General features: G+C 32.9%; 1 protein-coding gene across 1 annotated transcript; it reads left to right on the plus strand.

Annotated features, from left to right (window-relative positions):
• Positions 1 to 782: 782 nt before the first annotated feature.
• Positions 783 to 1,541, plus strand: LOC125370938. Its single transcript, XM_048378401.1, has 2 exons — positions 783 to 1,049; positions 1,191 to 1,541. Exons 1-2 carry the CDS (start codon positions 783 to 785, stop codon positions 1,539 to 1,541), a joined length of 618 nt encoding a protein of 205 aa, XP_048234358.1.
• Positions 1,542 to 12,733: the final 11,192 nt, after the last annotated feature.

Raw genomic sequence — 12,733 nt, forward strand, 5'->3', positions numbered from 1 at the left:
CCATGTTAGAGTATAAATAGTCATCTTTTCTTTGTTTTTAGGTTAAGCTTACTTTGGTTATGTACATTATGTTATTCCTTCATTTGTAACTTGGTATCAGAGCAGCTGGGTCTTGGAAAATAAATTGTTTGTCTTCTTCTTGCTGAGTCGTCACGCTTTCTTCTTTGTTCTTTCTTTTCTTTGCGTCTGAAAAATAGATCGCCGCTTGTTCTTCCTCTTCTTTGCTGTGTGCATCTACTTCTTGCTGTTGGTTCTTATTGCTGCGTGCGTCTACTGTTTTGTTCTGTTGTTGCTTGCTGCGTCTGGAAAATAGACTACTATGTGTCTGCTCGTTCTTCCTTTTCTTTGCTGTATGCATCTGCTTCTTGCTGCTATGCGTCGGCATTTCCACTTTACGCGCCACCTGCTCGACAAAACTCCCCTGTTAAATTTGTTGTGCAGACTGTTGTTCGTGGCATGTTGTTCAGTGGTACTCTTTGCATGCCACCTGCTCAACAAAATTCTTTGCTCTTCGACGTTGACGGACACAACATTATAAGGTTGGATTTTTTGCTTGGTGATAGGCATTTTGTTGATAGGGGTTGTGGCTTAAATTTATTTGCTTGGTGGGAAATTATATATTATGGTTTAATATTGATAAATGGTTATGGAACATAAGCAATCTGTAAAAGAGGCTTTGTAAGATTGTTATCGGTTTGTAAAAGTAGATTTGTTGCCCCTTCTTTAGAGTAATTGATTGTTGTTGATTTCTGTTGAATTTTTATTTCTTTTGTCTGTTCCGTATGGCTGAAGCTAGAGATGATTCGCTTCAAGCAGTTTGTATTCAGTTGGATGGTAAGAATTATGCGTATTGGAGCTACGTGATGAAAAATTTCTTGAAAGGAAAACAAAAGTGGGGATATATTTCGGGTGCTTATATTAAGCCTCAAGATGATGTGGCATTATTGGATAAATGGGAGGTCGATAATTCAAAAATTATTACTTGGATCAATAATTCTGTTAAGCATTTGATAGGCACCCAATTAGCAAAATATAAGACGGCTAAGGAGGTTTGGGATCACCTAGCTAGACTGTATACACAGTCTAATTTTGCAAAGCAATACCAGTTGGAGTCTGACATTCGTGCTCTTCAGCAAAAAAGTATGAGTATTTAGGAATTCTATGATGCTATGATAGATTTGTGGGATCAGTTAGCTCTCACAGAACCTGCTGAATTACGAGTCTTTGGACCTTATATTGTACGAAGAGAGGAGCGGAGATTGGTACAGTTTTTAATGGCCCTTCGTGATGAGTTTGAGGGACTTCGTGGGTCTATTTTGCATCGTCATCCACTGCCCTCTGTTGACTCTGTTGTTAGTGAATTTTTGGCTGAAGAAATTCGTTTGAAGTCCTCAGTTATAAAAGAGGTTTCTTCAGCTTCTACTCCATCTGTTTTTGCCATGCCTCCTCGATCAAACTCTAAATCTCAGTTCAGGCCATATGGATCTGTTGCTCGTGATGAATGCGGGTTCTGCAAGCAAAAAGGTCATTGGAAATCTTAGTGTTCGAAATTGGGCAGAGGAAAACAGCAACAGTTTCATCAATAACAGCAGATCATCAGTGGTCGTATCGATCACCGCCTCTCCATAATGGACCTCCTCTTCTACCCCGTCCTCACAATGCCTTGTCAACCTCCTCCTTAGACCCATCACTGATTGAGCAGTTTTAGCAGTTCCTTGCTTCTCAGCCTCATGCCATGTCTGCTTCCTCTCAAGTAAGTTTGTCATCTAGTCCTTCAGGTATATCCCCTTCCTCCTGGATTTTAGATTCCGGTGCTTCATACCATATGTCACCTAATTTATCATCATTTACTTCTCTAACCCCTAAAGTTTCAGTTCTTGTTATGAGTCCTAGTGGTACACCTATACCATTGCAAGGTGTTGGTTCGGTTATTACGCCTTCTCTATCTTTGTCTAATGTCTATCACATTCCTAATCTTGCTTTGAATCTTACTTCTGTTGGTCAGATTTGTGATACTGGATGCTCAGTCTCATTTTCTTCTTCTGCTTGTTTTGTTCAGGATCCACAGTCTCAGAAAGTGATTAGGATTGGCCATAGAGAAAGAAGACTTTATGTATTGGATCAGCCACTGCGGCTGTTGTTCCTGGAGTGAATTTATCATCCTTTCATTTGAATCCCTCTTTATGTGTGTTTTATTTGTGGCACTCTCGCCTTAGTCATGTCTCTGTGTCTCGTTTAAAATTTTTAGTTTCTACAAGAGCTTTAGGAAATTTAAAAACTCATGATATTTCTGATTGTAGTGGTTGTAAACTAGCCAAGTTTAATGCATTGCCTTTTCCTAAAAGCACTACTATATCTGTTGCTCCTTTTGATCTTATTCATTCTGATGTATGGGGACCCTCTCATATTTCTACAAAAGGGGATTCTCGCTATTATGTATCTTTTATTGATGATTGCACTCGTTATTGTTAGGTTTATCTTATGAAACGTCGTTCAGACTTTTTTGGCATTTATAATAAGTTCCGATCTCTTGTGAAAACCCAACATTCAGCTGTTATTAAATGTTTTAGATGTGATTTAGGGGGAGAGTATACTTCTCATGCTTTTAAGGATCTACTTGCTTTAGATGGTACAATTTACCAAACTTCTTGCACTAATACTCCTGAACAAAATGGAGTTGCTGAAAGAAAACATAGGCACATTCTAGAGACTACACGATCACTCTTGTTGTCTGCTAGTGTTCCTAGTGAATTTTGGGGGGAAGGAGTTCTTACTTCTGTTCATTTAATTAACAGAATTCATATTTCTCATAATTCTGGCTTGTCTCCCTATGAAAGACTGTATGGTCGTCCGCCAGATTATTCTTCTCTTTGTGTTTTTGGTTCTACATGTTTTGTTCTTCTTCCTCATGTTCAACGCAATAAGCTAACATCTCGATCTACTATATGTGTCTTTCTTGGTTATGGTGCAGGATAAAAAGGGTATCATTGTTTTGATCCAGTCAGTCATAAATTATATGTTTCTCGTCATGTTGTTTTTCTTGAACATATTCCTTATTTTGCAATTCCTGATCGTCCTCACCATATATCTATGTCTAATCTTATCCACATTGACCCTTTTGCTACTGATGTTGATGAGCTATCCTCTGCTGACATTCCTGACACCTCTATTGGCTCCTCTATTATACACTCCACCCAATCACCTCCTGAGACTGCGAATACTATCGAACCTCGCTATCCTGTATGCAATCGTAAGTCCACTAAACAACCTGATTTTGATTATTCTTGTTATTCGAGTTCATTTATTTCTTTTCTCGCTTCTATTCATCGTCTTTCTGAACCTTCATCTTTTAAAGAAGCCATTCTTGATCCTCTTTGGCAGTGTGCCATGGCTGAGGAGTTAACCGCTCTTCACAAAACCCATACTTGGGATTTAGTATCCCTTCCTGCAGGTAAACGTGCTATTGGTTCTCGTTGGGTCTACAAGATTAAAACTAAATCTGATGGTTCTATTGAAAGGTATAAAGCTCGTTTAGTGGCTAAGGGTTATTCTAAAAAATATGGCATGAATTATGGAGAGACTTTTGCTCCCGTTGCTAAAATGACTACAGTTCAAACTCTTATTGTTGTTGCTTCCGTTCGCCGTTGGGATATAACTCAAATGGATGTTAAAAATGCCTTTTTGAATGGTGATCTTCATGAAGAAGTTTATATGGTCCCTCCTCCTGGTCTTGATTATCATCCTAGTGAAGTTTGTAGACTTAAGAGTCTCTTTATGGTCTCAAACAGGCTCCTCGCGCTTGGTTTAAGAAGTTTTCTACTGTAATTACTTCACTTGGTTTTCATCCTAGCAACCATGACTCTGCACTGTTTATCAAATGTACTTCGGCTGGTCGAATTTTGCTTTCTCTATATGTTGATGATATGATTATTATAGGTGATGATGTTGTCAAGATTAGTCTGTTAAAGTCCGAACTGACTCGTTGTTTTGCTATGAAGGACTTGGGTTCCCTTCGTTACTTCTTGGGTATTGAAGTTGCTTCTTCTCTAAAAGGGTATCTTCTTTCTCAATCTAAGTATATTTCTGATTTTTTTGAGCGTGCTCGCCTTTCTGATAATAAGACTGTTGATACTCCGATTGAGCTCAACACTCGTTATTCTGCTTCTAATGGTTCTCTACTGCCGGATCCGAGTCTGTATCGGACTGTTGTTGGAAGTCTGGTTTATCTTACTATCACTCGTCCTGATATTGCATATGCTGTTCATATAGTCAGTCAGTTTGTTACTTCTCCTACTACAATTCATTTGGGTCATTGCTCTTCAGATTTTGAGATACCTCCGCGGCACTCAGTTTCAGACTCTTCTATTTTCATCTGCTTCATCTTTAGAGTTATGTGCTTACTCTGATGCTGATTAGGCTGGTAATCTCACTGACCGCAAATCAACTACTGGATTTTGTATTTTTCTAGGTGATTCCCTTATCTCTTGAAAAAGTAAGAAGCATGACGTCATTTCTCGATCCTCAACGGAGGCTGAATATCACGCTAAGGCTTCCACTACTTGTGAAATAGTTTGGTTGCGATGGTTGCTTGCTGATATGGGTGTCTTTCTGCGGCAACTGACTCCTTTACATTGTGATAATAAGAGCGCTATTCAGATTGCACACAATTCGATCTTTCACAAACGGACCAAGCATATCGAAATCGATTGTCATATTAGCCGTCATCACCTTCAGAATGGCACCTTAACATTGCCTTTTGTTTCTTTTTCTTTACAGCTTGCAGACTTGTTTACAAAATGTTTAACTGCTTCATGTTTTCGTTTTCTATCTGACAAACTCTCGATGCTTGTTGCATCGCATCGTGAGTTTGAGGGGGAATGTTAAACACTGTAATTAAATGTTTATTGTAAGGGTAGTATAGTTATTTCCATGTTAGAGTATAAATAGTCATCTTTTCTTTGTTTTTAGGTTAAGCTTACTTTAGTTATGTACATTATGTTATTCCTTCATTTGTAACTATAAAAATCATTTTTTACCATTATATTTGATAAAAACCCTTTTCTGATGCACAGAAAGTTTGTGGAAATTTATTATTATTGCTCTAAGTTATGCTAAACCTTAATCTTCCAGCACCAGAACATAATGATAACAGGGAATCTAAATTCCACTTTGCTTCTAAAGAACAAGTTCTTGTTTTCTCATCTTCACCTTTAGTTGATTACCATTATTGACCACAAAGCCTCAACTGTCCTTTTTTTTCTTTACTTTCCTTTTCTTTTTGTTGAAAATTATTATTTTTTAATTATTTGACCCATTAATTTATTGTGAATTAATTGTTAATTTAACTCTATTATAACTAATGTAATCTATAATTGTTTCATTATTTCAATTTAAACATTTTTTTTTCTAAAATCCTATGATCTTGATATAGTTGATGTTCAATTATCTGAGTACCTGGTTATTGTGGCATTTGCATCAGAAACTTCAAAAGTTTGAGCTCTTTTTCCTAACCTTTGATTCCTTATTATTTTCAAAATTTAACAAATATAGTTTCTTTTTGTATGGACCATCCTTCGGTATCATAAAGTATTGCTTATAATTTATTAATATTCTTTTCTAATTACAAAAACTTAGATATTTATTTTTTATTCTTTCTTTACTCTACATAAATTGCATATCATAATCAAACATCAGTTTAGTGAATCCTAAAAAGAAGTATATTTTGCTAATTTCTATTTGCATAATTTATTATAAAACTACTTTAAAATAGTAGTTTTATAAATACAACTAAAAAAATTATAAATACGATTCCTTGTATGACGACCACATAATAACACCACAAATTCAATCTAAAAAATTATAAATACAACTTCTTACCTTGTATGACGATTTCTTGTATAATTTCAATAATACCTATAAAATTAAAAAATATTATGAGTATATTAACATACTAAAAGTTTTTAAAAAAATATAAACAGTCCGTCATATAAGGTAAAAAAATATACATATAATTATTATTTTTTTAAATAAAAAATAAAATAAATTATTCACTTCCAACAACAAAACACAGAACCAGCTACATTCAAAGAAAAAAAGAAAGAAAATTGAAAAAAGTAAAGAAAGAAAGAAAGAAGAAAGAAGGAAGAAGAAAACGAAAGAAAGAAAGATGGAGATAAAATTTTGAGAAAAGAAAAAAAATAAGTGAATATATATTTGCTCGTGAAAGGTTAAGTGTAGGAAACGGTAATATTTTATTTTCAAATCCTGTTCTTTTATTATTTAAAGAGTAGTTGTTTCAGCTAGTGCTGCATGCATGTAGACTAGGTTAACCAGCTATAATGCGTTAACTGAAAAGCAAAATATATATATATATATATATGTTCGCTTGTTGGAGCAGCGGACAGGACCAAATTTTTTTTAAAACTTTAAAAGTACCCTAGAATGATATTTATTTCTAAAACAACCCTAAATTCATAATTTTGTATATATCTACTCAAAATAATAAAAAAGATTTCAAATGTATTAAATTAAAAAAAAGCCGACGTCCTATCCATGGCTTATATCCATATTTTCTCTAACATATCATTTTCAACTTTTAATTTCTTCAACTCTCCGCTCAAGATAATAATACTTCCCTTGCAAAATCAAATTGAATACAAATTTAATGTACAAAAATCAAAAATAATAATTGCTTTATAAAAATTACATAACCAACATTTACCTTATGCTTACAACATGCGGAGGGTCGCCATTTGTGCATGACATCCATATTGGAGCTCTCAAAGTATGACTTTTTCCCACTCGTATTTTGGACTTGTGAATCTATGGCACTGGCAAGACAAAGGCATGTTGTCAAAGCAAAAATTCAAGATTTAGTAATTAGGGATTTTGGATTTATCCTTCAGATAATTAGAAATTTAGGTAAAAGGGATTTTATTCTGCCCTATCAAATATCGCCCTCTCGACAGTGCTAGCCGAAAGTTGGAAGCTATTAAGATGGAATCTCTTACTATTTTATAAATTAAATAATTATGTAACTTTTAAGAGATAAGAACTGTAATATCCGAAATTTTTCTCTTAATAATGATTATATTAATAATAATTAATAAATGAGTTTTTATTTAAATGAGTTTTATTTTATTTTTATTTGGTTTAATTTGAAATGATTTAATAGAAATTTTAATATTAGACAATTAAATTAGTTATTTTTCTATACCCAATTAGTTGAATATTTAAGAAATTAATCAAGTAAATTATTTAAGGAGTAAATTATATTTTTAGTTATTCAAATTTTTCCCAAATATATATATATATATATAAATTATATATTAGAGAATTATGAAAGAATTTGTAAAGGGTGTTTTTATAAAAGAATTTTGGAAAATTAGTATTTTAATTAGTGGTATTTAATTTTAAGTTGGAAAATATTTAGCAAATTTGCTATTTAATTTAATTGTGTGTTAGGACTAAATTGAAAATTTAATTTGAAATAAGGATTAAAAGTATAATTTTATTATTATATGGGGTCTTAATGAAAATTTGTAAGTTTGGTATTTTTGTAAATAAATATGTCGGTCAGGGGTATATATGTAATTATATATTTTCAATAATTCTAATTTGGCCCAAATTAATTAGCTAGGGACTTAATTGAAAGGATAAAGAAAAGTTTGGGGGTTAATTAGAAATTCTGCAGGGTAAAATTGTAAGTAATTAAGAAAGTTCAGGGACCAAATTGTGATAAGGAAAAGTTCAGGGGCCTAATGTTGATATGGAGAAGAAAGAAAAGAAAGGAGATAAGGGAGAGAGAACGCATGAAGAAGAAGAAGAAAGAGGCAGGCGTTGCGGGCCGGTGGCGGCATGAGCGGCCGACGGAGCGGCGTCTGGCCAAGGCCAGGCGGCAGCCCAGCTCGATGGCGTGGAAGCACCAAAGGAGGCAGCGGCTTCCGGAGGCCGTTCTGGCCGTTTCCGGCCGATCTCGGTGGCGATCGTCTCCCCTCGAAGAGAGCTTCCTTTTGGCGGCAGCGGCGTTGGTTTTGGTGGTCGGAGGAGAGAGTTCCGGCGAAGTGGTAGCAGCCGCATTTTCCGGCGAGCTTCAGCAGAGGATGGACGATCAGAGAACGTATCCCAACTCTCCTCAGCTCAAGCTTCGCAATGGCACCGGTTTCGTGGCAATCGGACTCCGTTTGCGAATCAACGGCCGAAATCGTTCGCAAACCTCTCGGGATGATCGGGGGTCAGATCAGAAAATCGGAAGTGGGAATTGTCATCACCGCGTCGTTTCGAGTCCAATGGTGAGTTCGGATCGTCGATCGGACTCCGGCGGCTAGAGGCGAGTCGATCGAGCGATCAAGCGTCTCGGTAATTTTCTCTGGCCCGTTAATTTTAGAATTCTTGGTGTAATTGTGTGTCTATTGATTGTGGTGAGTATTAGATGATATTTGTGAATCAAAAATAATAGTTTGTCAGACTGCCTGCCGTAGTCGTGATTTTTGTGCTATGTGGTGGAGTCGGGAAATTAGTGAAGTCTGGGGACCCGACTCCCGTTGTTTGAATTGTTGGATTTGAAGTGTTTTTCTGGCAGGTCCTGGACCCGTTTTACGGGGGGTAAATGTCCGTGTTGTAAGGGAGGTTCTGCCGGATTTTAAGTAGAATTCTCCCGAGTCGAGATTCTTAGACAGTCAATCCTAGGAGTCTAGACCTAGGATTAATGATCGATTATTTCAGCATTTTGATAAATTATTTTTCCTGATTAGATGATCTGTCTATTCGGCTCGCTCCAACCGAGGCACCGAAGTAGAGCTAGGAGATCGTCAAATCTGTGAGTTAAAGTCACTTAATCGTTGCACTATTGCTAAGTCTGAATTTAATATGCTATTTTTAAAATTTATGCTTAATATGATTATTAGTATCGCAATATAAAGAATTTTACTTGATTATTGATTATTAAAAATAATATAAATATTATTATTAGTGACGTTACAATAATACAGATATTATTATTTTTCCACACGAATTGCACGTTGCTTTACCCTAAATTTTTAATCTTTATTTCAATATGTGTTGAATGATTTCATTAGACAATGATATTTATTAAATGTGAGGATTGCGTTTTGGGAAATGTGGCTTTCGTAGAACATGCCACCTGGTGGGTTACATCAGGACCGCGTGCGCATCGGTAATGATTATGGACATAAGATTATTATGGATTTGTTTGCTTTGATCGAGCATTACTCTCTGGGCTGAGTTCAGTTGATTGCCGGAGTTAAGGTCCCTGATCGAGCAACGCTTTCTAGGCGTCGGCTTATTTGGAATTCAAGTGTTCAGGCTGGAGGAAAGGATCCTGATCAAGCTTGCTCTCTGGGCACCAGTCTTATTGGATTAAGAGAGCCAAAAGGCTACTAGAATTTGGAGTTAGGGTTCTACTGAGCCAATAAAAGTAAAATTATATTTTTATTTATTTATTTATTTTTCTATTATGGTATGATGATATTATGATTTGTGTTTATGTTCAGGGTTTGATTTATTGATTCGAATAACTAATATTTTCTGTGAAGACTGCAATAGTCTCTAGATTATTTGATTTTAACTCACTCTCAAGACTGACAGTCTCAATTTACTTTTTTTTTTCAGATTCGTGACTGTTAGTCTTCCCGCGACTCTTATCTAGTAATCCGACTCCTTCATCATCGGGTGGTGTATTTGATTTGGGTACGTTAATATGTAAAATCTTAGATTCTCCGCAGTAGTAATAGTAGAGGTATCAGTGGTAATTTTCTGAGTTTCGGGTCTCGCCTAATTTTTTTCTAGCAGACCGAATTAATTGTAAATTTAATGGTTACGAAATTGTAGAATCAATAGTATTAATTGAGATAAGATTTGTTTAAGTCAGTAAATGTCAGGCTTACTACGGGATTCGGCGGCCTTACGCCTACTCATTCCCTAGTGTCGGTCACGGGTTCACAGAGTGGGTCGTGACAAGCACTCTCAAAATACTTTCATTGTTGTTGTCGACAAAACTTTTGTTTGAATAGTTTATTAGTAGCTGATTGTCATGGGCAAATTATGTCCTGCACTCCGAATCACTTTGCAATCTGGTTTGGAGGCAGACAGCAGATCTACTTTTTTGTTTTTTTTTTCTAAATTTGAAATTACAATTATTAAAATAAATTATAAAAATTTATATTATATTAAAATTATATATTAAGTAAATAATTGTATATTTATAAAAATTAATTTTTAATATATATTTATAAAAATTAATTTTTATTCATGCATTGTACAATTGTCATAGTTACTTTTATAACTACTTCAGAGTTATTTTTATAACTACTTATAATATTTTTATAAATAATAAAAAATTAAATATTTTAATTTCATTTGTAATTTTTATATAAATTTAAATTTTATGTGTTAAAAATATTTATTAAAATAAAAAATTTATATGTCAAAAATTTAATAAGACATGCAAAGTATGTCTCAACATTTTATACATATATATATATATATATATATATATATAACTAAAATTTAAAATTTAATATAATTATAAACATATCTTTTTATTTTTCAATTGCCATACTTCAAAAGAATTTAAAATCAATATACTTTTGATAAATGATAAAATAAATTATTTATTAAATTAATATAATATAGTTTATACAGTCTTTGTATATTTAAAAAATTATATTATTAGTGACTGAAACTAATCTCTAAGAGTTTAAAATTTTCATCAATATATAATTGATAATTTCAAAAGTGTTACATTTTCATGATGAGTATCAATATTTATTATTCGGAAGCACAATATTTTATTATTCATTGCTTATTTAATCGTAAAATTTATTGCTGAATTACGAAAAATAAAAATCATCTTTATATTTGTTTTGCAAATTAAATTAATTTTTAGTCACATTTTAAAATTGTTTTATGTTACTTTAGCAAACTTCATTTTAATTAGTAATTTATAATTGCAGATTACCAAAATCTTTTTAAAAAAAATTATATAAACAAAAATTAGCTGTCATTATCCTATTGATGGGTTAAAAATTTCCTTTTAACTAAATTATTTTCAAAAGTAATTTAGACCTTGCGGACCTAAGAGATAGAAACTATCCTTAAATATAAGCCACCATATTCAGATTGTGCCTATATTTATATATGCCACTAGTGTTCCATTGTTGCAATGGGCCATCTTGGTGCAGCATTCCATGAGGCAGTGTTTGTAGTGAAGCATTTATGTATATGATTGGATTGGAACTCAGATGGCACTGAATTAAGTTCAAAGTGGGAAAAGAACTCTTCCTTTTCAGGAAGGCACAATTGTTTGTTTAGTATTCTTACAAATGAGTAGAAGATAGGATTTTGAACCTTAAGAAGCAAAGAGACATTAAAGAAGAAAAAAAAGAGATACATTTCACCAATGCCCTTTCTACACCCACTTCAAGAGGAAATTCATTATGTTCCACAAGTGAATCCATCATCCGATTTTCCACTTCTCAATTTCTAATAATAAACTATACTCCTGAGAAAAAGTATTGATAGAAGGAAGCGTTCTAAAATATACCACCTTAATACAATGTTACCTATTTGATATCGGTAAAGATGTTAAATTATTCTAGAGATTACATTTAAAAATTTAAAGTGTGCTTATTTATAGAAAATTATGTCAGTTTTCTAAAAAGTTATTCAAATAAAAATAAAAATAAAATTTCATGTTTACTTGTACTATTTTTCTAAAAATAAAAACAGAAAGCAGTTGTGCATATTTTATAAATTATAACTAAACTTTTTAAAATATATTTTAATATATTTTTATTTAAAAAAAATACTTGTTTTCAAATACCAAGTTTACTCTTTAAGCTTATAATATTTTTCAAATAAAAAATAAAATACTTTCTACGTTTAATAGTAAGTAAACATATTTTATAAATTTTCTTTGAAAATGAGTTTTTATTTTCCTTAATATTAAGAAATAAACATAGAAAAAAATTCTACCCTTTAAATTTTTAAGTGAAATAATCTTGTCATAGTATCTATAACTAATAAGAATAGAGTTCAATCTTTCATCAGTCTTATATTAATATATCAACATAAAATAAAGTAAATCTACACTTAATATTCAATTGACAGTTACATATATAATTTATTAGAAATATTCTTGAAGCTTCATCTATTTAAAATTTGAGTAAAATGAATTTTTAACAAATATGAGGTACCGAAACACTCCAAGAAATTTGATTCTTTTTTTTTATTCTTTCTCTTCATATTCAAGACAAAGAATATTCATCCGACTCATAAACAAAGAAAGACAGAGAAATAAAACAAAGTACTTTGTGGTTTGGCTTTGTTATAATTTCTATACATTTTTGTTCACCATGATCTCAAACTCACTACTAGTTAGAAGTCAACATCTTGGGAGCCTAACATGGAATATGCTCAAGAAATACTGAATTAGGTAAATATTTTAGAAGATAGAAATTATACAATTTTCCGAATCTGCAGCTCCGAACAGTTTGACATTGAGTGGATTGAAAAATATATACAACCCTAGCAAGTCTGCCGTCCCGCAGTGTGCACTCATGGTAATGTTAAATTAAACAAGCTTTTTTAAAGAAGTTCAAATTTTTAAGTGATTAAACCTGAAGTTAGTAGTAAATTCAGATTCATGGCTAAATTTAATGTCAAATATAGGCCCTATCCTGTTTCCAAATCTGAAAACGAAAAATTGTTTCAT

This window comes from Ricinus communis, chromosome 8 (assembly GCF_019578655.1).
Source record: "Ricinus communis isolate WT05 ecotype wild-type chromosome 8, ASM1957865v1, whole genome shotgun sequence".
NCBI classification, from domain to species: Eukaryota; Viridiplantae; Streptophyta; class Magnoliopsida; order Malpighiales; family Euphorbiaceae; genus Ricinus; species Ricinus communis.